Source organism: Podarcis raffonei, chromosome 5 (genome assembly GCF_027172205.1).
Source record: "Podarcis raffonei isolate rPodRaf1 chromosome 5, rPodRaf1.pri, whole genome shotgun sequence".
In the NCBI taxonomy this organism is placed as follows: domain Eukaryota; kingdom Metazoa; phylum Chordata; class Lepidosauria; order Squamata; family Lacertidae; genus Podarcis; species Podarcis raffonei.
The window spans coordinates 31457277-31482980 of NC_070606.1; the positions used below are offsets into that span (position 1 = coordinate 31457277).

General features: G+C 44.5%; 1 protein-coding gene and 1 long non-coding RNA gene across 4 annotated transcripts in view; one reads left to right on the plus strand and one right to left on the minus strand.

The window, feature by feature from the left end:
- Positions 1-145: 145 nt before the first annotated feature.
- AIFM2 (apoptosis inducing factor mitochondria associated 2) lies at positions 146-7314 on the minus strand. Of its 2 annotated transcripts, XM_053388494.1 has the most exons (9): positions 7208-7314; positions 6866-7074; positions 4624-4739; positions 4415-4534; positions 3777-3914; positions 2721-2829; positions 1612-1764; positions 872-1072; positions 146-550 (listed from the first exon to the last, which is right to left on the minus strand). In XM_053388494.1, exons 2-9 carry the CDS (start codon positions 7038-7040, stop codon positions 396-398), a joined length of 1167 nt encoding a protein of 388 aa, XP_053244469.1. In that variant the 5' UTR covers positions 7041-7074; positions 7208-7314; the 3' UTR covers positions 146-395. The 2 variants fall into 2 exon arrangements, with proteins under 2 accessions (XP_053244469.1, XP_053244470.1); XM_053388495.1 differs by lacking the exon at positions 7208-7314 and having other exon boundaries at positions 3822-3914; positions 6866-7040.
- A 69-nt stretch (positions 7315-7383) lies between these two features.
- LOC128413937 (uncharacterized) overlaps positions 7384-25704 on the plus strand; it is a 65713-nt gene continuing 47392 nt past the window's right edge. For both annotated transcript variants that reach the window (XR_008330550.1, XR_008330549.1), the window contains exon 1: positions 7384-7490. This is a non-coding gene — a long non-coding RNA (uncharacterized LOC128413937). The remainder of the gene's footprint in view (positions 7491-25704) is intronic.

Genomic DNA, 25704 nt, shown 5'->3' on the forward strand with positions numbered 1-25704 from the left:
TAAACCTTTTGGGCTTGGATCAGCTAAATATATTCTAGGGGAAATTGTTTGCTTAAAAGAGGTAGGTTTAAGCTTAATATACCAAAAAAAGATAAACTCAAGCAGACAAGACACACATAGTTCAATGAATACAGCACAAAACAGATTGTAGGTTGCTACTTCTTTTAATTCAAGAACTTTCAGAATCCATTATAGCTTATGAGCCAGATAGTAAAAATGATCCCAAGATCCAATATAAAATATAGCCTTGGATAAGATATACAAACCATATATGACAAAAGTTAAGCTTTTTAAAATTAGTAATAACTACCCAACCCTTCTTTAATTGAAAGGTATATTCTTTTTTGGCACTGGTCCTGTTGTACCTGCATCTTTTCTTGCAAGCCCCTTTCTATCTAGCATGGCATACACTGTCCCATCTTTCTCCAGCTTTGTGAGACGAAAAGATCCCTGCTTTTAACTACTGTCACTAAGAGATGTCCCACGTAGTAGTCACTGATTTGGCCCACTCCATCACATCTTCCCAGTGAGATCAAGAATGTGAGTGATCCTGAAGGGGACACAAAGATTTATAAAGCTATATTATTTACTTTAAGTCATTTATTTAACCCATGCAACCCATTTCATGCAAAGTCCATATTCCCCACCCATAAGAGCTATTGAGGCCTTGTTCACACATTTAATTAGCAACTATTATTTCTCCACCCGAACAAAGTATGGAATGAACCATTAGTACAAGAGATTGTAGGAAGTCCCCTAAAATAGCAGCGTCAAACTCTGGTGCAGTTATGGAAGCTCCTGTCATACCCCTTGTAATGCACATTTGTCGAAGACATGTAAGAGAGACATGAAGGCACAAAACAAAACTTACCTGGTGTATAGGTTTTCAGAGGCTTCTGTGTCAGGCTGTTGACAATGTTTGTCACTGCAACATCTGCATGGAGCCCAGCATGGTATGCCATTTTTGGCTCGTTCACATCAGCACAATCGCCAATAGCATAAATGTTATCATATCCTTTAACCTGAAGGTACTCATTCACTTGCAAAGCACCATTACTTGCCAGCTTGTCACCTAATGATGGATGATGGAATTAAATCAGTATGTAGTTCCATGAGCTATGTAATTCAGTTTAACCTGTCTTTCTTGGTCTTATGGAAACCATGAACTCTCCACAAGCCACAAAACAACGTTATCTTTATAATATAGATATATCAGAAGTGCCCATTTTAGTATATTTTCTTCCAAAGTCCCAGGTCTAAAAATGATTAAAATACATGCAGAATGTTATCCCTCAGTTCAACCCTATGCATGTCTACTCAGAAGCAAGACTTCAGTGGGACTTACTCCCAGCTATGTGTGCATAGGATGTGTGCCTTAATTATCTTCCCAAAACTAGCAGTGGAGGCAGATACTACGTGGTAGGGCCAGCTATATGAATAAAAGGTCACATTTTAAAAGGCATCAACAATAGCCAACAAATGAATATCGCTAGCCTGGTGCCTTCTGAAACTAAGTACAAAGTTACAATTCCAATTATAACTGAGACATGAGGACTGGAAGAACTATGTTACTGTATCTTAAACATGAAGTCAGGGTGGGAAATAACTTACTGAATGCACCGCTGTATGCTGCGGAATTGACTTTTATCCCAGTGCAGAGAATCACCATGTCGGTAAGAATCTCTGTGCCTTTGTCTGTCTTCACTATCATGTTCTCTTTGAATTGGTTTAAAGTCAGCGATTGCAGGTTTTCAACTTTCTGACCTGTTGTAAGCAGCCAAAAAACAAAAACAAGGACACCATATGTCACTGAACCACTGCAACAATCGTGCTCCCATCCTCTTGTGCTTTAAGGTATTTATTCCTCAAAAGGATGTTGGTTAACTTTAAATTTTAGAACAAGGGTGGGGGGAACTTTTTCAGAAAGGGTGCTCAGGAAGGCTGGAATATGTTAAACTGGACACATGGCATGGCCTGCAGAATCCCACAGGTCAGATAAAAGATCTGGAGAACCTACATTCAGTCCCCAACCCTGTTTTATATTTACCATAACTTAAAAGTAACCAAGTGCCCAGTTCAAAACTTCCAATACGGTTTTGTTTAAAAAAGACGTGTTACTAACCCTCCTGGTTATAAAGAAACTTCTAATTATAAAAATTGGGTTGGAACTTGGTCCCAGGGAGGACTTCACATTGTATACAGCTCCTGAGCAAAAACACATTTCAGTTAAAATAAATACACAATATACTCACCAAGTAACCTGAAGTAAAATAGGAATGAAGTACTGTATAATCTTATGCTTGTCTACTCAGAAGCAACGCTCTCCAAGTCCAATGGGAGTACAGTATTCCAACTTACATGAAAGTTGCCATAGTATGTAATCCCCATGAACCACTCTAAATAACTTTTTTGAGCAACGTACAAAATACAAACACTGTATGTCCTAATTTGACATGTGCATGCATGTTAACCATTTATGCTACTAAAATACGAGCAGGGGCTCAATCCTCTTTGCCAATTGTTCCTGTGTATTATTTTAAAAGTAGCTAAATAAATTACATGAGCATAGTTTCATTGAGATGCACAGTGTATGTATACCAAAGCACAAAAAGAAACTGTTCTGAAGCAACCCTTAATCGGTCTGGAAACGTTTAAGAGGAAAGATCATTTTCAGCTTTCCTAGGAGACAATTACATGCAATAAATGAGCTATGTACCTACTCAATAAGAGATGTACCCCCTCTTTTAAAAGCGACTCCTTCACCTCCTGCCGAACTCTGGGGAGCACTTCTGCATCTGCCAGTGCAACTTTTGAGTGAATAAGGGTGACCTGGGGACAAAACCACATTGTTGAATTTGTGGGTGTTAACAGCAAAGACTCATTACCTGTCTGCAATATCAATTTAACCAGGTTTTCGATTACTACAGAGGCAGCATTCACATTGTGGTAAATCGTAGTAAAGCATGGGTTCCCATGCATGAGCCCCTTCGTTCCTTTTTAGGGAGAATATAAAATAAAAAGTTGGTGGCTTAGTGTTCCATCCAAATCAGGGATCAGGGTTTGTTTCTCTCAAACCACAATCAGTAGACCTTAGCTTATCATGGTTTGCTTGGTGTAAAAGAAACCACAATTCCTGGTTCAGACACTACACTAAGCCAGGGAATATGGTTAAGTGGGTGCAACTGGTTTCATGCATGGTAAATAGTTTACCTAGTATATCATGACACCTAAATGTGGCCATTGAGAGCCCCTAAAATCATGCAGCTTTTCAAATTTTTGTCTGCTATGCTGGCAACTAGATCTGGATCACTCCCCGCCCCCCGCAAAAGTAAAGCTTTGGCTTACAGAAGACATAGCAAGCTAGAATCCACTACACAGCCAAAGAAAATTGAGTCCCTGGATTACAATTCAACATAACAGTAGAACTGGGCAACAACTCATCCAAACTGCAATTTCTCTACTTAAAAAAAGACCTGTAGCGTTGAGCATACATTTAAAGACAAAGCAATAGAAGAGGAAAAAACACCAAGCACCCATTCACTTTTAAAAATAAAATAATTTGAACTGTAATCCTGTGCATACTTAGCTGGAAGCAAGTCCCAATGAACACAGTGGAACTTGTTCCCAAGTAACCATGCACAGAATTGCAGTTATCTGTTAGGGGGCAGGGGTAAAGAAATGTAAAAAACTATAGAGATATTTAGAATCACACACACAAACATTAAAGAGTCCACACTTACGGCAACCCTTGTCTATTCTGGGGAAATTTCAATTACCAGAGGAATAAAATGGTGAACGGTAGTGTCACTTGTGGCTCCTACCTCTTTGTTGGGATACTTCGTCTTAACCTCCGCAGCCATTTCAACACCAGCAGAACCACCCCCCACAATTACTATGCGGGGAGATTTTTCAACCTTTCAAAACCAGGAGAAACGAGAGAGTTTAGATATTATGTTAATATGTCTTCATAATTTTAAGCAGGATCGTGCCCGACTACTCCACCATTTGGATGTGCATGCCTGGGGATCCTTGGATCTTGCCTGTTTTCACATGCTAACAACGCATCCTGTGGAATTATATCTGTAATATTTTATCTGCACCATCAGAGCGAATTTCAGGAACCCAAAAGTTGTCTTGAAAAATACAACTCTTGAGCCTTCTGGCCGCCAAATGGAAACTAGGCATTCCATTTTGGCAACTGTAACCCTGGTTTAAGAAGCCATTTGGTGCCAAGCTTATATGTCTGAGTTTCTGATTGAAAGGGAGTATTTGGACTTCCCAACTGCCATCTTGCTAGAAGTCAGCCTTAAGTGGCACTTTAGTGAGCCAAGGTAGGTCCATGTACAGACCCTAGACACAGACATACACAAGGTGAAAAGACCAATTTCCCACCAAAAGGAATTTGCAACATCACCTCTTGAACCATGTCCTCGTATGTCTGAATAGCAGACTGCATGTCCATGGGTTTGTCAAATTTTCCTGGGAAAGGCCCATCACTCCCTGTGGCAAGGATCAGGTGGGAATAGCAGAGCTGCTAAAAAGAGATGTTAAAAGAGTGTCAGTCGGACCTTCTTGCAATTCATGTCTACAGGCTACCACAGATTTTAGCCTCAATGCACTCACTTCACCATCATTCAACAGGACGTGCCGTTTCTCCAAGTCAATTCCAATTACCAGACCCTGCCGGAAACTGCCTCCGAAGGTCTTGGAGAAGGAGATGAAAGTTTTCTTGGCAAATCCTGCAAAATGATGTATAGAATTTTCAGGACATTAATGGTACTTAAAGAGCAAGACTACAAAGAAGTTAAATATTTAATACGTGTGTGGCCTAGTCTATGTGTGTGGCAGGATGAGAAGGTAGAAGCCCAAAGTAATAGGAGTAGACCGCCGGGGGTGCATGTTACATTCAGAGTGTACACCCCCCCCAAAAAAAAACCCCTGCAAGTTAAAATAGCAACCTATAACAGAAATAAAAACACTTCAGTCCAACCTACCTGCAGGTCCACACCATGTGTTTAAACCACACCCAGCTGTATTCATGGAAAAGAGACTGACAAGAGGTATGATAGCTATCTCCAAATATCTAAAGAGCTGTCACATGGAGGATGGAGCAAGCTTGTTTTCTCCTGCTCTGGAGGGCAGGACCCAAACCAATGGATTCAAGTTACAAGAAAGAAGATTCTGGCTAAACATCAGGAAGAATTTTCTGACAGTGCAAGCTGTTCGACAATGGAACGGCCTTCCTTGGGAGGTTGTGGACTCGCCTTCCTTGGAGGTTTTTGTTGGGTGTGTTTTAAATGTAAGGCGTGGATCTGCTCCAGTTTCTAGGTATAGTGAACTTTTTACAAAAGGCAACACAAAAAGAGAAAACTTAATAATAAATTAGGGTCCTTTATACCACCACAGGCCTTAACCACCTCATTCTGCTGCATGTGTAGACTAGGCCTCAGTCATAATTCTGCCCCACAAACATTAAGGCTCCCAAAACTTTGCTGTATGAATATACCTATATTTTTTTCTGTCTGATTCTTCTACCAATGTATTCAGAGCAGTATACAGTGTAAAAAAGTGGCATAAATCACTGTACAACTACCAATTTCTAAAAGCAAAGAAAATACAACCAGTCCTTCAGATCAACAACACAGAAATGGAACAGAAGAGAAAGGATCAGGGTATTGCTCAGGTGCCCTCAGGCTTCTCAAGTTGCTAAATCACAGAATTTCAACCCAGTGTCCTGAACTGGTGTAATTTTGAAACATTTTCTTGCTAGAGCAGGCCCATATAACTTCTCTCCTCAAACCAATATTGTCACTGTGGGTGCACTAAACCTCATTATCACTCCCATCTGGAACTGCAAAAATGAAGGAATGTCAAGTACTTGGAGTGGAAGAATCACAGGGTGCTACCTGGAAACTTTTCAGCTTAGCAATTTACGCAGCAGCAAAATTTGCCTAAAGATTTACAGGGCATTTAAAAGAAAAAAAGTAGTTTCCCAGCATATGGCCCTGACAGGAAAGGACCCATCAAGTTGTTGGGGACAAGGGCAGGGAGAGAAACAAGTGTAGGGAAAAGAATGAGGCTGCAGTTGCTGTTATGTGCAGGATTCAGCCTGGTTTTGCCACCTGGAAAGAGGTGTTTGATTATCAGGCTCAGTACTTAATTTCTGAACATAGATCCAAGAGCTCCCATCCTACCTACAAATATTCTCATAGCACACTGGAGCGGTTTGTGGGCTGGGTTTTAATGGGTAGGAGAGGATATATTAATTGCAATTTATCCCTCCAGGCACCCACGTGTGTGGGTTGAACAGAGTTTCAAAATCCCATCCTTGGCAGCAAAATTTATAAAACATAAGCGTTAAGCTATAAAACTTTGCTTTGAGCAAGTCCAGCTTTGAAGGAAGCGGGCTCTCCTTTCCTTGCTCCACTTAACAATGAATCAGGCTACAACTTGGGAGCTAAGTTTAAAAATATGACTGACTTACTGATCATCTTGCATTGGTTCATAGCAGTGGCAACAATATAAAATATGTATGCAGAGGAAATAGGCATATTTACAGTGTAACCAGCTTCAGGCATCTGTCTGAGCTGGAGCAAGCAAAGGGCACATCTGCCCCCATGGCTGGTTGAAGGAAGAGGGGAACAGGAAGTACTATATGCTCCTTCCTCTCCAGGAGAACGGGAAATGACATCACACAGAGCCCTCTCTACCAATTGTGATTTCTAAGGCCTGAGTAAGCAACACAGCTCTATGGTATAAGCCCCTATCTATGCAATTGGTTTGACCGCTTATCTCCCTTATACAAACTGCCCATATCTTAGAGAAAGAAGCACATATGCTTCTGCCCCCAGAAGAAGAAGCTCACCGCTCTGTACGGCAGCCCGGAGAGCAGCGACATTGTGGTGGAAAGCGTCCCTCATGTCCACCAGAACGAAGGGGACTCCCCAACACTTGAGCTTGCGGGCAGCTTCAATCCCGCCGAAGCCGCCCCCGACTATCACCACCTGCACCGACTTGTCCACAGAGATTTGGCCGCCCATCGCAAAGAGAGCAAAAGGTCTTCAGCCAAGGCAACTAAAGAAAATGAGAAAAGAGGGGGAAATGCTGTGAAGAGTTCAGCTGAGGAACAGAGATCTACGTACTAATTGCACCGATTAGTTTTTACTAATTTTACTAACCCTAATTTTGCTAATTCTAATTAGATTACTTACTGGTACACGCTGTGCTGTGGATACTTCATAAAGCATGGGATCCAGAAACCATTAGAAAGTCTCAGGACCGCCTGATCCCTAATACACCGGTTCAGTTCCCGGGATCATCCGCAGGAGGCGCGTCGCCGGCTGTCCCCGGAGCTGCTGAGGCTCGTTTGATAACTGCAGGGAACAGCCTCCGGCGTCATCAGCCGATTCCCACCGGGATTCAGCGAGCGCCTCTTATGCAAACTTTCGGCCGTTTGCTGAAAACGACTCACTTGCTGCCAAGCTCATAAGGTAGGCAACTAACGGAAATGCTTGGTGCCTTCTTCCTTAAAACTGTTGTTATTATTATTATGGAAAGCTGCCTTGTTTTTGTTTGTTTGCTTTAATGGAACTGCGGCATGCTGCTAAAAAGCTGAGAATCATATCGGCCACTATCCTCCGTTGCTAACGGAGCAACGAAATGCCCCCTTCCAAAATACTCATAAACACTGCCTCGGTCCAAGACAGGCCTCTCGCAAAAACAATCATTATCATAATTTCCATTTATTATTATCATTTCCGCCCCACAAAGGGAAATCTCTGGAAGCTTTCCGCATTTCCACTTACCTGCAAAATGGAAAGTCTGCGAGCGAGCAGGAAAACGCTGCCGCTTCCGCCCTATTTATTTCCAGGGGGCGGAGGGGGGTGGTAGCAAGTAAGTAGCCTGAATCACTGGTCCGCTTTCGATTGCTATCTGCTGGGCAATGACTGAGGAACCGGGCGTCACTCCAGATATCCCGGAAGACGTTTAAGGAGAGCGCCGTGGTGCACGGCCGCCTTCCCCATCTTTCTGCCCCCTAGCGAGGCGCCGGGACTGTCGGCGATCTTGTTTCATAACCGGTCCTGCTCCACGTGCTTCCTCGGGGAGCCGCCTGAAGTCCATTGGGACTTACTCCCAAGGAAGCGCGGCATGTTAGGCTGAAGCGGCATGTTACACAGTACGGTCTCCCGGCATTATTTGGAGCAGCGGTAAATTCCAACGGGACTCGCTCCCAACTCTGCGCACAAACATGTTCCCGCTGTTTTCGCTCGCGGGTTTATGAACGGCAGTCGTTTCGATGGCTTTTATTGGGAGCATCTCCTTCTGGAGTTAACTGCTAACCGCGCTGTATCTGTGAGCTTGCCATGTGGAAAGATAGACAGCATGAATTCTGTATTGGGGACAGCCGGTTATATGCATGCGAATATATTTGCTGCTGTTGGATAACCTATTCTGAGTTTGCAACTCAAGAGGTGGCCCAGAGTTATGTGGGGACAGCTTGTGTCCCCTGATTGCTAGGACATGTGCTTGGCTCTTAATATGGCGGCTTTTGAGACTTAATGGTGCAACCTTATGTTTGTTTGCTCTGAAGTATCCCCGGGATGGGGTGAGCTCCCATTCGGTCCCTGCTCCTGCCAACCTAGCAGTTCGAAAGCACGTCAAAGTGCAAGTAGATAAATAGGTACTGCTCTGGCGGGAAGGTAAACGGCGTTTCTGTGCGCTGCTCTGGTTCGCCAGAAGCGGCTTAGTCATGTTGGTCACATGACCCGGAAGCTGTACGCCGGCTCCCTCGGCCAGTAAAGCGAGATGAGCGCCGCAACCCCAGAGTCAGCCACGACTGGACCTAATGGTCAGGGGTTCCTTTACCTTTACCTTTAGGCCCCACTGTGAACACAAGCTGGGGCTTTCTCTGAGGTAAAAGTATATAGGACTGCAGTTAAAAACCTCTGGCACCTTCACTTTAGGCACCAGGTAAAAACATTTCTTTTCTGTCATGCCTTTGGATATTTAATTAATTTGTGGCCTCCTTCAGTGGATTGGGGTGTTAGTTCTGCCATTTTATAAAGATGAATGTGCTGTTTATACCTATGTTGACTCAGTTTCAGTTTTTGGTTGGGTTTAACCTATGTGCAATTTTTGTGTGTGCAAGTTGCTTTGAGATACTTTTCAGAAAAAAACCCCAAACCCAGTTAATAAGTACAATGAAGAAACTGGACGTTGCCCACCCACTTCCAAGTCTGTCTTCACGTACTTAAGGACTAGAAACTTAAAAGAAGATCAAAATTCGTGCTCCCTCTCCTGTTACAAGTTTCAGCCCTGGGGTTGCCATCTTTTTACCACCCTTGTTACTGTGCTTTTAATAGCAGCTTGATATGCGGAACTTTAGCAGGTGACATTTTTCCTCATATAAGGAAAAATGATGAGTGATTGGGCAAGCTTGCTTGCTTTGTGTCATTTTCGTATGTCAGGCTATTCTTGAAACCAGAGAGTCAGCAATTATATTCTGTATTTGAATGGTAGAATCATGGAGTAACTGGGAAGTTAATTGAAATGAATTAATTTTCCCAAGCCTCGATAGGAAGGTTTATGCTGCTGTGGTGTTTTCATTTTTAATTCTGTCCTTTTGTTTATTGTCGTTTTTGTTTTTTAATATATACCGTAGTTTTGTGTCAGCGAGATGCCTTGGAAATATTTACTGAGCGGTGATATATAAATTTATTTAATTAAATGAAATACAAGTAGAAAGCAATGGGAGCCAGGCTTACATGGGAGAAAACTAGGCTGTTGTAACTGGAGACATATACGAAGCTGAGACTGTCCCTCCCCATACACTGAATGACCTGTGCCATCTGCAGCAAGTAAAATACTGCACACAAACACTGTTTTCCACACTGCAACCAATTTATTGAAGTAGCTCTACCTGTGAGCCATGCCCTGGACTCTATTTCCAAGTCCCAGGGTGAAACTCGTGTAACAGGTGAAAAATTTCCAACACTCAACCTTTCTCCTTGACATGCTAGCTTTCTGTGTGAAGAGAGCTTTTACATGCGGAAACACACCAGACACCTGAAGCCCTCCTTGCTTATAGTCTAAAGAAGTACATATTCCAGTCCAGAAATGACTCTACCATTTGCTTTTTCTGGATGCACAAGGGGCTGTGGTCCTATACCCACTTTTCTGAGAATAAGCCTTGTTTTAATTCATTGGGACTTGCTTCTGAACAGGCGTGTCTCGGATTGCTTTGTACATCAGTCACATATAATGAGATTGAATAGTGTCTTTGCTTCTTTAACTTATGAGCAGTGCTGATCTGTATAAATTTTGGCCACCCACATTTGACCACCCATATTTTTATATAAGCAGATGACATTGCATTACTGGGAAACATGTTGCATAAGCGGCGTTGCATCCCTCATCCTCTTCAGGGAAGTTCTGTGATGCCATAATGTTAAAAGTAGGCAGATCAAAGGCGCAACACCGTATTTTATATGCTGGTGCTCTGGCTTTTATGTTGGGCTAGATAGAATCAGGACCCGGAGTTTAGTACATAGCCTAGGTGTGCACAGTTCTGCAAATCCTCTGAAATGGCTGGCTATAAGTAGTACTACGTTTGTGCCACTCCAACTTACCAATAAAACGTTGGTTTTCTGAATTTGTGATGAGATTCTTCCTCTCCGCTTCATCATTAAAATATATATCAAGTATTATTCAAGTCCTCTCTGAAGGATAATTGACTCTAGTGTTAACTGAGGACGTGCTCTGCTTTGCAGAAGGGGAAGAGAAAGGGAGGCTGTGTCAATATTAAAAATACAGATCACTGTATGCGATAATGTCAATCATTTTTATCAGTCCTTATGCTTGCTTAAAGGATGTGTTGTTTTCATTTAATTTAATTGGTCCCCACCCTCAGATCTTGTGATGAAAGGCAAGATATACACATTTTAGTTAAATAAGGCTGAACTTCTTGGTGAGTTCAAAATTGGGAAAGGAGTACAACAAGCTTGTATATTGTCTCCCTGCTTATTTAACGTATATGCAGAATTCATCATGCGAAAGGCTGGACTGGATGAATCCCAAGCCAGAAGAAATATCAACAACCTCAGATATGCAGATAACACAACTTAGATGGCAGAAAGTGAGAAGGAATTAAAGAACCTCTTAATGAGGGTGAAAGAGGAGAGCGCAAAATATGGTCTGAAGCTCAACATCAAAAAAAAAAAAAAAAAGATCATGGCCACTGGTCCCATCACTACCTGGCAAATAGAAGGGGAAGAAATGGAGGCAGTGAGAGATTTTACTTTCTTGGGCTCCATGATCACTGCAGATGGTGACAGCAGCCACGAAATTAAAAGACGCCTGCTTCTTGGGAGGAAAGCAATGACAAAGCTAGACAGCATCTTAAAAAGCAGAGACATCACCTTGCCAACAAAGGTCCGTATAGTTAAAGCCATGGTTTTCCCAGTAGTGATGTATGGAAGTGAGAGCTGGACCATAAAGAAGGCTGATCACCGAAGAATTGATGCTTTTGAATTATGGTGTTGGAGGAGACTCTTTGAGAGTCCCATGGACTGCAAGAAGATCAAACCTATTCATTCTTAAGGAAATCAGCCCTGGGTGCTCACTGGAAGGACAAATCCTGAAGTTGAGGCTCCAATACTTTGGCCACCTCATGAGAAGAGGAAGACTCCCTGGAAAAGACCCTGATGTTGGGAAAGATTGAGAACACAAGGAGAAGGGGACGACAGAGGACGAGATGGTTGGACAGTGTTCTCGAAGCTACCAACATGAGTTTGACCAAATTGCGGGAGGCAGTGGAATACAGGCGTGCCTGGCATGCTCTGGTCCATGGGGTCACGAAAAGTCGGACAGGACTAAACAACAACAACAACAAAGCTTCATTGAATTAGTGGGCTGATGAGAGTAGGTCTACACCATACATAAGCCACATTCCCCAAAGAATCTTGGGATCCATGGTTTGTTAAGGAACTGTAGTTGGGGGCCACGACAACTGTTCCCAGGATTCTTTGGGGCGGGGGGCAATGTGCTTTAAATATATAGTGTGCATCTGCCTACACTTCTAGATAAAGGAGCATCCATTCAGGTTGCCAGAGAAAATCTGTCAGATTATGGCCACTAGGAGGTGTAAGTGACTAAATTGATCTGCAAAACAGAAACCCCTTTTTTGAGTGGAAGCAAAACCATCAGAACCTGACAAGTCCAGGAAACCAGAATTCACATCCTTAGCAACTGGTTGGGGTAATGATTGAGCAACTCTTTGGCAGTTCAGTAGTTGAGGGGGTTTGCAAATGCAACAAGGAATGGAAGCACATTTTTACTAAAATAAATTCCTCCTAGATGTTGTTGGCATCCATCTGTCTTGGGAGATACCGTGGTACCTCGGGTTAAGTACTTAATTCGTTCCGGAGGTCCATTCTTAACTTGAAACTGTTCTTAACCTGAAGCACCACTTTAGCGAATGGGGCCTCCTGCTGCTGCCGCGTTGCCGGAGCCCGATTTCTGTTCTCATCCTGAAGCAAAGTTCTTAACCCGAGGTACTATTTCTGGGTTAGCGGAGTCTGTAACCTGAAGCGTATGTAACCTGAAGCATATGTAACCTGAGGTACCAATGTAATGGAGTGCGCCTCCAGGGGTAAAATCAAACCACTGGAGAATCACAGTGCCTGAAGTGACCTCTCCAGGGCGCAAACCTGGCCAGTGTCCTGGATAACTTTAATATGCAGGTAGGCTAAAATTATAATAGTGCATTTTCTATATTTTGCATTTTCGCTCCTTCACAGCATTTGCCTGCCTATAGCTGAGCAGCATAAGACAAAAAGGCATGAAAGACACAAGGCTGGTTCTATCCTTGGAAGTCCTTCATTGCAGCTGGATTTATTGTCCCAAGTCAGTGTGCATAGGATTGCATCCAGGAACTCGTTTATTGTGCATAAAATTTGACACACACCTATATTTAAAGAACACTCCCCAAGATCCCCTTCAAACACTTGGCGAAGATGAGATCCTGTCCCCCCCCCCCGCACAACAAATTTTAAAAGCCAATGAAATTTCAGCTCTGGACCCGAATCAACAGGGATGCTTGGCCAATATAAAAAAACTGAGCCCAAACAAAACAGCTGAACTAAAAGAGAGTTTTGTGAATAAAGGGGAAGTGTAAAGGAACAAACTAGCAGCAAGTGGAAAGTAACTTGGAATACAGAAGTCACTGTGGTCAAATGAGACCTTCTCCCCCTCCCTGCCCCCACCCGCTGGGCTCACTACAGGTGTTTTTCTTTCCAGGCTTTACAAATATTTTTGCATACCTGCTTGTTTTGACGTTATTTTCCCACTGCAGCCTGCAAACAGGCACCCTCAGTCAACAGCCAGTATGCTTCAGAGCTCTGTTTGTTTTCGTTCTATGGACTATTTAAAAGATAAGTATTTAGCCTTGAGAAGGAGGAAGGAGCTAAAAATGATTGGAGTCTCCCGTATCTGAGTCACAGCAAAATGCGTTCAGAAGTTCCTGAATTGCCCAGTTGTTATATCGAGTACAACTCTCTCGTTCAACTGCTCCCCCAGTTATCAGCAACGGAACCTCAGCATGTCAAAAATAAAGGAAAGGAGAACATGCACACATGATCAATTCACATAAGAGCAAGAATGTATTGTTTGTGCATTAGGACAAAACAGTGAAAGCATTGCCTTCCCTTCAGCAAAATGTCCTAAACTAGTGTGGTGTAGTAGTTCAAGTGTTGGACAAGACGTGGGAGGCCAGGATTCAAATCCTTACTGTGTCGTGAAGTCTTTGGGTGACCTTGGGCCAGCCACTGCCTCTCAGCCTAACCCACCTCACAGGATTGTTGTGAAGATAAAATGGGGCAAGAGAGAGAGAACCATGTTTGCCATCTTGAGCTCTTTGGAGGGAAGAGGGATCTAAATGTAATCATAAATAAGATCTGTTTCCATTTTGACATTAGTTTCACTCTTACATGAGGCTGTGATTTACATTTTTGGGTGTGTTTTTTTGCAAGAATTACTGTCTGCTATTAAATTTAGAAACAGCTTTTCATGGTGTCCAACGGCAAAGCGCAACAATAGATAACCCACACACTAAGAGACAGAAACAACAGCAGCCTCAGAGATAATAAAACAAGCAAACACATCTGTGTGAAAGTTATCTGCAGTTGAAAGCAAGTTCACTGTTCCCTAAAAAACGTGAGGCAGCTTGAAAGTGGTGCCTTCTGCTGGTTTTGTGGCCGTGGCCTCAGTTCCCTGCCCTCAGGCCAGGCTCCTGTATGGTGTTGGCAGCTGGGGAGGGTGATTTAGGGTAAGCTGAAAGCCGTACTCCAAGCTGAGGAGCACAAACTATGTTGAAGGGTGGAGAAACTGACTGGCTGGGTATGTAGTGCAAAATCAGGGGTAGGACCTGAGATGCATTTGGATGTACAGTGGTACCTCGGGTTAAGTACTTCATTCGTTCCGGAGGTCTCTTCTTAACCTGAAACTGTTCTTAACCTGAAGCACCACTTTAGCTAATGGGGCCTCCCGCTGCTGCCGCGCGGCCGGAGCACAATTTCTGTTCTCATTCTGAAGCAAAGTTCTTAACCCGAGGTACTATTTCTGGGTTAGCAGAGTCTGTAACCTGAAGCATATGTAACCCGAGGTACCACTGTATCAAGAGCTGGTCTCATGAAGTAAAAAGTGACCAGAGGTTAGTCATTTATTTCCAACTCAGGCCCCTTAGAATTTGACTTTCCTGTTGGGAAGATCACATTGAAAAGAGAATGGGGGAGAGAAGCCTGAAGTAAAGAAAGAAATCCATGCCTGACTACTTACACAACCCATCACTCTTCAGAGCAGGATTTAAAAACAGCCCTTCATTTATAGCTTTCCCTCCCATTGCTAATGTCCCTGTGGTTGATCAAAGAACACCAGCCAGTGGATTCACACCTAGACCAGTTTGTCTTTGTTTTATCGGCTGTGGACATCTGTTAATTGTATGTGTAATGTGAACGAGGCCAGCAATCTGACAAGAACGAACTCATCTTTGCAAGCAAACAGAAAGGAAGGGAAATGGCTTGGGTTAGGTTCCAGAAAAGCATACAAAAGGAGTTCATGTAGGTGTTTTCAAGTAGGATTCCAAGTGAGGAACCAGCCATAACTTGAACAGTACCCAGGCCTGGCAAGCAGCTGCCAGGAGCTCAGAACTGGCGAGGCCTACCAATGCTGACAGCTGCCCTGAGGCCCACTTGCTAGGTGGCTGGGTCTGCAAACCATCGCTCTCCAAGGTTTCAAAGGGGACATTTCTAGCGGGAGTTGGAGATGCTGGTGATTGAACCTTGGAGTTTCTGCTTTACCACTGATCATAACCTCTGCCATGAGCTATGGTGCTTTTGCTGGAAGAATTAGTAGGCATGGGAGTAGTTTTGTGCCTGTCTATCCTGTCCATAGGGATGTGGGTGGCTCTGTGGTTTAGACCACAGCGCCACCCGTGTCCCTTAATAAATAATAGCAAATACATTTTACGGCTTTTAAAATGTGTTTGTGGGAGGAGGGTTATTGATTTGTTTTTATATTTTATTACGTATTTTGTATTTCTCATTTTGTAATTTTCTGTTGTGAACTGCACTGGGATCTTCGGGTGAAGGGCAGTATACAAATTTAAATAAATAATAAAAAAATAATTATGACAGCAAATGTGGGTTTGGGAGCAACAGGGCTGGCCCTGCCTTGCATCCCCCTTTAGGCAGCACCACGAGTTGTGGTTGTGTGTGTATAGATGAAGGCAGCAGCTGGTGTTTAAATAATGCAGTGTGTTGTTTTTAAGTAGGAGTCGCCAACCTCCTTGGGCCAGTGGGCACATTTGGAGTTTCGGTACACTGCCTGGACACCAAATCCCCAAACAGCTGCTGTGGGAGGGCATGGCACAACACACAGTGGCTGCCATATCTAAAAGCTGAAAGAGAGAGAGGACCATAATATGGTGCAGGCGTGCCTTCCAATTAGCAGGGGAAAGGCACTTAGGTCAGCTACTGCCATGCTCACCCACAATGAGAAGCCCTTTGCCTTCTGCTCTGTTCAGAACAGAAGGCAGGGTAGGCATCCTATCCCGGCATTCAGTGAAAAGTGGTCATATTTAAGGGAGGCTGCTCCAAGTAGGAAATGGCTAGCCGCTGCAAGCAGGAAAGGAGTAGCAAAAGCAAACTGCTGTGCTCTGTGAGTTATTGATACCTTGCATGGGTGCCATGTTGGCAACATCTCTTCTAAAGGGTTGGATCTAGCTTGTGAGGGGCACCAATTGGGCACGACTTCAAACTGCAAAATGTATTGGGTTGGCACTTGGGAAGAAGTATATTTACTGAGATAATGTGTATGTTCAGACTTCATGCTCATTCTCTCATCTGACTCATCTTTTTGAGGCTGTGGTCTGGCGGAGGGAGGGGAAAGATTAAATAATCTGAATGAAAGAACGTCTTATAGACCACGACAAGCTGTCTTAAAAACACACACAGTGACCTATCTTACTTTAATATTGACGACTGTTTTATTATTTGGGTAGAGGATACCTGGAACATCCTTTTGACCCCAGCCAAGTGAAATAAGAAGAGTCCTCTGCATGGCAAACCCAGCAGGGCCCACACAGGTTGCGAATGACAGAGCATTTGGGGAGAAGGAAAACGAGGAATCAGGACACACTGATTTTCTGGCAGAGATTTCAGGGATTGAAGCAGGGACCACCTGCATCAAAAGCAGATGCAACTCAAGAGAAATCTGTTGCATTCCAGCACCCCTCTAGACATCCTTTTTATCAAAAATTAATGATTTGTGCCTATGATGTTATCAGGGGTCTTACACAAAATTGTGTTTTCAGTACCATTTGCACCTGCAATACACAGAGATATTCAGAGATACAGAACTTGCTGAGGAACAAAGTCAGTGGGGTCCAAAATGCAGAGGGGGCTGCCCTAAATGATGTCCCTGGATGTTCCGCATCTAATGACATTAGCAGTTACACTATTGTATTGATTTATTGCATTTGTTGTTGTCATTGGCATTTGTCTGTCTCGGGAAACAATGGAAGAATGAGCCTTCAAGTCAAACTGTTGGAGAGTCAAGGTGGCTGTAGAGTACTCAAGGTGGCATACCCTGCTCTCACCCCTCCTCATTTAATCCCCACAACAACCCTGTTAGGTAGGTTAGACTGAGAGGCAGTGATTGGCCCAAAGTCACCCAGTGAGCTTCATGGCCAAGCAGTGATTTGAACCCTGATCTCTCAGGTCCTAGTCCAACACTCTAATCACTAGACCACACTGGCTCTCTCTCTTTGTTAGCAGTGTCCTTCCAACATGGCGTAGTGCATGGGTAGGCAAACTAAGGCCTGGGGGCCGGATCCGGCTCAATCGCCTTCTAAACCCAGCCCACGGACAGTCCGGGAATCAACGTGTTTTTAAAGTAGAATGTGTCCTTTTATTTAAGATGCATTTCTGGGTTATTTGTGGGGCCTGCCTGGTGCTTTTACATGAGTAGAATGTGTGCTTTTATTTAAAAGGTATCTCTGGGTTATTTGTGGGGCACAGGAATTCATTCTTCTCCCCCCCCACCCCAAATATAGTCCAGCCCCCCACAGGGTCTGAGGGACAGTGGACCAGCCCCCTGCTGAAAAAGTTTGCTGACCCCTGGCCTAGTGGTTGGTGTGTTGGACTAGGATTTGGGGAAACATGGATTCAGCTGTCCATGAGGTTTGCCATTCCCTGATTTTTTGAATGTGCAAAGCGGCTCATCAATTGATCAGTGAGAGAAGAAACAGGTGCACAGTGGGTGCTGGCGCTATATGATCGGTCTCTGGGAGCAGTTCCTCAGCTGAAAAACATGAAAGGGACTTGAGTGTGGGTTCACCCAGCACCTCTACAGCCTTCTTGGAAAGAGGTTAATGATCCCCCTCTGACTAAAAGAAAGGCCCCAATCATCCTTTCTGAGCAGCTGCATGGAAGGTTAATAACACCTCTTGGAACAGCCCAATCCAGGAGATATAGGAGGGGCAACGGCATCCAAAATAAGCAGCCAAGGCCTTTGGCTAAAAAGAGGGCACTGAAAAGTACACAGGTTGTGGGTTTCCTCAGAGTCTGTTGGGCCTGTAGTTCACCACACATTAGAGCTTCCCTTTTGGCTGGGCTGGACACCGACCTGGGCTTCCAAGAGAAAGAGACCTTTTATGTACATGAGAGATATTTTGATTCATCCGAAAGCTGTCCTGTCTCCATTTCTTTCCAAGTCTGGGGGGGGGGGGAGCCTTCGTTTTATTTATTTGCCTTACTACATCCTAGGAAGACCAGCAACTTCTAAGAAAAGTTCTCTTCCTGTCAACATTTCACAACAGAATGTACCTTTCCTTCACGTCCCCACCGCAGCAAGGAGACGGCTGTGGTATTCCAAGAACCTGCTGGCTTTAAAAAACTTGTTACATACCACAAACCTTCCCAGCAACTAAAGGACTTTTTCTCAGAACCTTCATATACAATCTACCTTGTAATTTTGTCTGAAGGAAGCAATATCTTGGATTTGTCTTTAGGTCTATTCATTTCATAAGATCTGTATACTGCTTGCCTTTAACAAAACTTCAAAGCAGTTTACAATGAGCTACAGTTCCCAGCACCCTTAAACTATAGTTCACAAGATTCTTGGGGGGGGGGAGTCATGTGCACTTTGAATTTATGATGTAAAAGCATGATTGTACTTCAAATTCATGTTTCTTGTTTAATGTGGGTGGCAGTGAATAAAGTTTTGCTCAAGAGTAGACTCACTGAAATTAATGAACCTTAGCAATGTCCATTATTTCCAGTGAGTCTACTTGGGGTAGAATATAATTGATTACTACCCTGTATTTCTATCCTGCAGTCAGGCCCTGATAGCCTTGGGTCGCCTGCTCCACATTTATTATTAAGATTACTAAATAAGAAATCATACTTTGAAATACTGAGCAGGCAGTAAGCCAGCTGCTCCCTAGTTCATTCTGCACATACTTGTTGTGTGAACCTGGCATTCTCCCCATTGGACATTAGAGGCCACTGTTTTACCATTCTTCCCAGGCAACGTGTGCTATAGATCTTTCTTAGGGTAATCCTAGGTGGCCGGTTTACTGTGGGGTCAGTACTCTACATGCACACAAATTATTTTTTGCAGTGTCCACATGACATTGTTTGCATTAAAATGTCATTTCTTAGAAAAAGCCCGTTTCCAGTGACATGGGTATCTACGAGGACCTGGATCTAGATGGACAAATGGTCTGATCCAGGCAGCTTCCTAAGTGTACTCAGAAGGTAGCTCTACTGAGCTCAAAAGTTCCTTGTACACAGGAGTGGAGCCCTAACCTGCATTGTGCTTTACAGTGTATATCTGTGTATATCTGCTTAGAAGTAAATTCCATTAGGTTCAATGTGGCTTTACTCCCAGAGATGTGTGTGCAAGCTTCCTGTCTTGCAAGCTTTTGTCTGAGTGCAAAGTGAGATTTGTGCACAGGAGCTGTCTTGCACATGCACGGCAGATGTTGGTGCATCTGCATGTCTCATTGATCTGGCTGGATTCAGATGGGTAGCATCATCGACACAGCGCCTTCAAGCGTTCAAAGCACTACATGTGCATTGCGTAACAGGCCTTTGGCTGTTATACACGATCATTTGCACAAGCCTTAGATCTAGGCTCGGGAGTGGGGACACGGCATCTCTGTGAAGGAAGGTCCCTTGCTATTTCTAGATGCAGAACCGAGGCCAGGAGGTTCTGAATTGGCCAGTGGAGGTGGTGAGACAAACACAGCTCTCCTAGCTATAGCCCTTGGGCTATTGCATCAAATGCCCATGAGAACAGAACATTTTCACTGCTATTTGTTAAACTTCTTCTGAAAGGGTTGGATGTAGCGTCATCTTTAGGTTTGCCGGAATTCTTGAGGTTATACACCCTACACCTCTGTGGTGATTTATTTCCAGACACTTAACGTGTGGTGAATTTTCAATTTCCAATGAAATAGGCTGTTGGAATGCTGATAGACTTGATGGATATTAGGTTATATTGATGTATGCTTTCACATTTGACAGAAAGTGTTTCATTTCTGGCACGTAGGCTCCAGAAGGAAACAGACCGCCCCTGCCCCCAAGGTTGGAGCCCTGAATTCTACCACAGGCTGCCACCATCCCTGCAACCCAGACTTGTCAGCCTCACCTGAATTACCCCCCCCCCCATCTTCTTAGCACCCCTGCATGCGAAGGCAGGCTCTGGCGGATTGAGTGGGCAAGACCAATAGTGGGCCCAACAGTCCAATGATGGTTTCTGCACGTGCTGTAGAGGAAAATGGGGCAGGTGAGGCTTGTCAGCTTGGGAAGGTAGCCCATATAGGAGAATGAAAACTTTGATCCTAAACATCTGCTACCTTGCGGGGTATCTTTGAGAGAAGAAAAAGCTAAGGAGTAAACCTTTCACAAATCTGGAGTGGAGAGTCTCTTTGGGGCCACATCAGCAAGGCTGGGGGGGTTCTTGTCATCGGGGCAGCCCAGGACCTCCATACACACTGCCCAGGCTTGTGCCCCAGAGAGATCATTTCAGTGCTGCTAACGCCGCAGTTTGACTTCATCCCCAGAGGTGAAGAAGAACACCTCCGTTGTTTCTCGAGACAGACAGTTGCCATATATCTTAGCCCCCTCACCTTTCAGGTCTTAATTCACTCTTGCGGTCTTAATTCTCATTTCCCCCCTCACTCCTGCTTGCCTGCCTTCTCCCTGGCCCTCCCCACTTCCTAACTTCACTCCACCAGCCCTGCCAGGCCAGCATCCTAGAGAATCACTTTTCTAGCTGTTCCAAATCTTGTCCATCAGGATTAATTTCGGCCTTAACTAGAAAATGAGGGTGTTTGCAGGACTGCAGCTGATTCAAGTGCAATCTGTCTAGGCACAGAACATGGGAACTGGATAGGCAGATGAAGTGGGAAAGAGAAGAAGGCTTGTTTCTGTTATTCAATCACTTTTATATCCTGGGAGGTGGAGGAAGAGTCTGGGAGGAAGAAGGAGCAGCGGCAAAGAGAAAAGTCTTGGGTATGTTTTTGCTTATGTCCCCACTGGAAGTCAGGGTGACATGGAAGGTAAAAAGCATTTCCTAAACAAGCGCCGAGTCGCTTTTTAACAGTCCTGCATGCTAGCCTGTCTTTCCCCCCGAATGGAGGTATTTGTTCTTAGTTTAAACAAGCCGGCGAATGTCTGGAAGTGTTTTGAGTCACAAGGCAAGGCTGTTTCTTCCTCAGAGCCTGCCGTTTCAATGCTCCCATTTAGAACATCCCACAGGGTCAGCTTGCAGCAGGAAGAGCTAGTGGCTGGACGTGATTCTCAGCAACGATCATAATTATAGGTTCTCCTGGATAAATAGATAACATGTGAACCCCACCGAGTACGCTAGTTACTTTTGGAAGGTACAGCCCAATTTATTCTTTTGAAACTTGCGGTATACTCACAAACCCATGTGCACATTGGGGTGACTGTGAGTTGAACACTGAATGCACACAGTAGTGTGTGTTGACATTGAGTTTTAAGTGAGAGGGGACTGGTGCACACCTAGGGAGCCAGCTCAGTGTGTGGCCAGATAAAGCCCTGGAGTCTCCAGCTGCTGATCCTCATAGCAACATCTATTTAATTATTTAGCCCAGCGGTCAAGAAGGTGGTTTCTGCACGTGCTGTGGAGGAAAGGGGGGGCAGGAGGGCTCATCCATTTGGGAAAGTAGCCCATCCAAGAAAAAGAAGACTGATCCTAAACCTCCGCTGCCTTGCAAGGTATCTTCAGGAAAAGAAAAGGCTAAGGAGTAAACCCTATTCAAATCCAGAGTGGAGTCCCTAAGACTGTTGGATGGCGCCTTGTTTGCCTCCTTCCGGCAACTCCTGCAGCCAAGCTGGTGTCAAACATAATTGCTTTACTTTCCTTTGGGCCACATCAGCAAAGCCAAAGCGGGGTGGGGGAGTCTCGTCATCTGGGTAGCCAAAGACTTCCATACACTCTACCCAGGCTTGCACCCCAGAGAGGTCAATTTGCTGCTGCTAACTCAGTTGTTTGACTTCGGCCCTGGAGGTGCACTCCATTGTTTCTTGAGACAGATGGTTGCCAACAACATGATACCCTCCTTTTCTATCAAATATTCTCAGCTTACAAGTGATAACTTTAAAAAAAGAGGTCCAAATCTTGCACTTTGCACGCACGTCACCCTTAAGACCCTGACTGCTGACTGAAGCTGTAGTGTGCAGATTCCCTTCAGCTGTGCAAGTGGAAATAATATTTCTTCCTCGACAGGGAGGCGAGAAGCAACATCCCCTGCAGTTTCCCTTTCTCTGGCAGGAGGACGAGGGTAGGATGGCCTTTCTGGGAGGCAGGGGTGCAAGCTCCCAGTGGCCCCTCGGAACCCCGGCTGGTGTGGCAAGAGGCCAGAGGATGCCTGCCTGCTGCCCTGGCTTCCCTAGGGCAACTCTCTCTCCCACAAAGGAGGCAGCGCGTGGTGATGCCACCATCCTTTGCCCCCCTGTGTCAGTGAAGAAGACCTGCAACTTAACTCTTCCCTCCCTGCCACCCCTTCCTCATCCCTCTTCTTGTGTATTCCCGTCATGTTGACATTTTACTATTTGTTTACTGAGTGAATAAATGGCCGGGTTGCACTTAGAGGCTATTAATAGGGCAGGAGTGGCATGGGAAAGGGGACGGAAGGAGACAAGAGTGCAAGCGGGCTGCTATTTCCAGCCGGCCTCCAACTAATTTTGAGCCTGGCTTCAAAAGCCAGACTGATGGAGAGGATATTAATAGAGCTGAATGAAATCCACAGCTTTTGTTGCCCGCGGTGGGAATTACAGTGGTTGGGAGGGGGAGCGAGAGAAACGCAGAACCCTCTTTTCAAATGTGAAGCTAGGAAAAAATGCATGGCATTTTCCTACTAGGGACATTTTCTATTACAAGCTCAAAAATGCTATTAAGATGTTTAGATCTCTAAATAAAAACCCTACTGAAGGCAATTTGAACACACATGCCCATAGACACATGGTTTCAGTATATGTCTGTCTGTCTGTCTGTCTGTCTATCTATCTATCTATCTATCTATCTATCTATCTATCTATCTATCTATCATCTATCTATCCTACCAGGAAAGGAAGCTCTGACTGTATCATAGAATTGCAGAGTTGGAAGGGACCCCTGAGGGTCATCTAGTCCAACCCGCTGCAATGCAGGAATATGCAGCTGTCCCGTACGGGGATCAAACCTGCAACCTTGGCGTTATCAGCACCATACTCTAACCAACTGAGCTATCCAGGCTTTTATAAGGCCGCTCATAAGCTGCCTGCTAAAACAACTGTCTAATTAAAGCAATTTATTAGCTCAGTTGGTTAGAGCGTGGTGCTGATAACGCCAAGGTCACAGGTTCAATCCCAGCTGCATATTTGTGCAGTGCAGGGGGGGTGAGTTACATGATCCTCAGGGTGCCTTCCAACTCTTCGGATCTTAAATTAAACATTAAATTGCCTTCATGGTCAGGTGTTTTTTTTTTTAATAAATTGCCAAGGCGCTCTAGGATTTTCCTTTGCAGGTGGTGTAGCAAAAAGCTTACCCGCGTCAGACATAGCGGTAGCAGTGGCATCACCTAGTTGGGGCTACAGCAGCAGCAGGAGCCCATTTCATTACTCAGTATGCCATACTGGCTGTTCCCCATGAGGCCGACTCCATGCGTGGAGGAAGGCCACATCCCAGTGGCTGAGCATAAGCTTGATATGCAGGTCTCAAGTTCACTCTCCAGTTATCTCTCCGATAACAGGGCTTGGAAAAGGCCTCTGTGAGAGATCTTGGGGGGAGTCACTGCCAGCCAGAGGAGGAGATACTGGGCTAAATGCAAATACTTTTTGACGCTACAGATAATCGGCTTTGCACCTCTTGCTAGATCGGCTGGTATCCAAAAAACCTGGATTCTATCCCTCTCACCCCCAGTTAATGATTTCTGTGAAACCGGCAAAGCTTACATACTCTCCCCCCATAATTGCAGACATTGCATACCTCTCTCTCTCATCCTCCTAAGACCATCTGTTTGATAATGTATCACAGAAGAATAACTTTAGGAGACTTCCTCTTTTGCAGTGAGCATGTGGTGGGCAATTCATTTGCTACTCCTGGAGGGGCACAGAAGAAAAGTTAACTCTCTGGGGTGTTTTTTTTCCTCATTTCCTTTGCAGTCAACACTGCTAAAAAAAGATGGCGGGAAAGGATACAAGAAGCGTGCAAACATTTTTTTCTGTGCCCTGATAGTTTATACTTTCCGCGCTAATGTAGCTTATGGTACGCATCGTGGCTTGCTATAGAATCCCAGGAAATGTGCAGTTGGATATCAAATGTATTTACATGGCTGGTATCTGCGGCAGGCTACCACAGTAATGCCTCTGAACATGTGCAGAGTACTGATTTGCCACGAAACCACTGCACTCAGGCTTCATGCATCTGGAGGGGGGCTACACTTCTTGGCTGACTGAAGCTGCCTCCTCCCTTTCAATAAATTGAGTTCAAATTTTATTCCTCCTCCTCCTTTCACTGTCTCTCTATGAATCTGGAGAATGGAAAGCAACGGGTGAGGATCAGGGAGGTGAGCAACCAACACAGCAGATGAGGAAATGTGAGAGCATACCATTGCCTCCTTTTGGGCGCTTGTTAAAAAGCTGTACAGGAGGGTGCTTTCTGCTTTGCTTTGTCTCCTAGACCCCACATTTATTTTTATTTTCCTGAGCACCTTAGGGCATGTCAACACTTGTGGTTACTTAAGCAGGCAGTCTCAGCAGCTGGCGCACCTTCAGCCGCCATCTCCCACTGCCAGACAAAAGTTTAGAATAGCAGAATTATGCATTTCTTTTTATTTTTGTTTAAGAGCAAAAACAGATCTTTTGACGGGTCCACAGCCTTGGGTGGTTGTTTTTTTTTTTAAATGTGCAGCAGTTCTCTGCTTGACAATAAAAACTATCAAGGCAGCTAGGCACTGTTATTGTGCCATAGGATCTACCTTTAGGCTTTGATGTGGCATGTTATTAGAGGGGGACAAGGCCACCAATGGTCAACTGACTGTTCCCCCCTCCCCTGAGAAGAAGCAAAGGTAACCACATTGGTCCAAAAGTGAAAACTCCCAAATACGTTGGAACCAACTGAACTGTCACAAAAATGTGGCAAGCCATTGAGCTTTCCCAGACCTCTTAATCAGGCGGTATATGGCAGGAAACAGGGAGTGAGGAGGGATGAGGGGAAATTGCAAACAAAATGAAGGCGTACAAAAATTAGGACGGTTTTGTAGCCACAGTTATGGTTGATGATTCTTCCAAGCAGCTTGCAAATGAGTCAGAGCTTCCTGCTAGGTTGTGAGTTAGAACCAGCTTTGTCTGGCAGAGCTTCCGCAAGGCCTGTCAAAAAATAAAAATAAAAAAGCAGCAGCCTGGGTTTTAAGGGGGCCGAACAGGCATCTCTTTGTGGGAAAACCCTGCCTGTGTGCTTGTGTCTGCACCCCTGTAATGCCTTCTTAATCATTCGTTTGTAAACGGGCCACTATATAGACGCCCTTCACGTTACAGCTGCCTTGAGTTTTCCCACTCCTTGAAGGAGCATGAAACATCACCCCAACATGTCTCCGTCCAAGCAGGCACTGCCTTAGCAGGCCAGAGACCAAAGCAA

Bases quoted from the DNA above. Each gene is read 5' to 3' on its own strand.
- AIFM2 (XM_053388494.1), bottom strand. From the start codon at position 7,040: ATGGGCGGCCAAATCTCTGTGGACAAGTCGGTGCAGGTGGTGATAGTC. The intron at 3,915-4,414 runs GTGATGTTGCAA...TGGTTTTGAAAG, and splicing joins ACGAGGACATGGTTCAAGAG to GTTGAAAAATCTCCCCGCAT. The intron at 551-871 runs GTAAGTTTTGTT...TGTCCCCTTCAG, and splicing joins TCTGAAAACCTATACACCAG to GATCACTCACATTCTTGATC.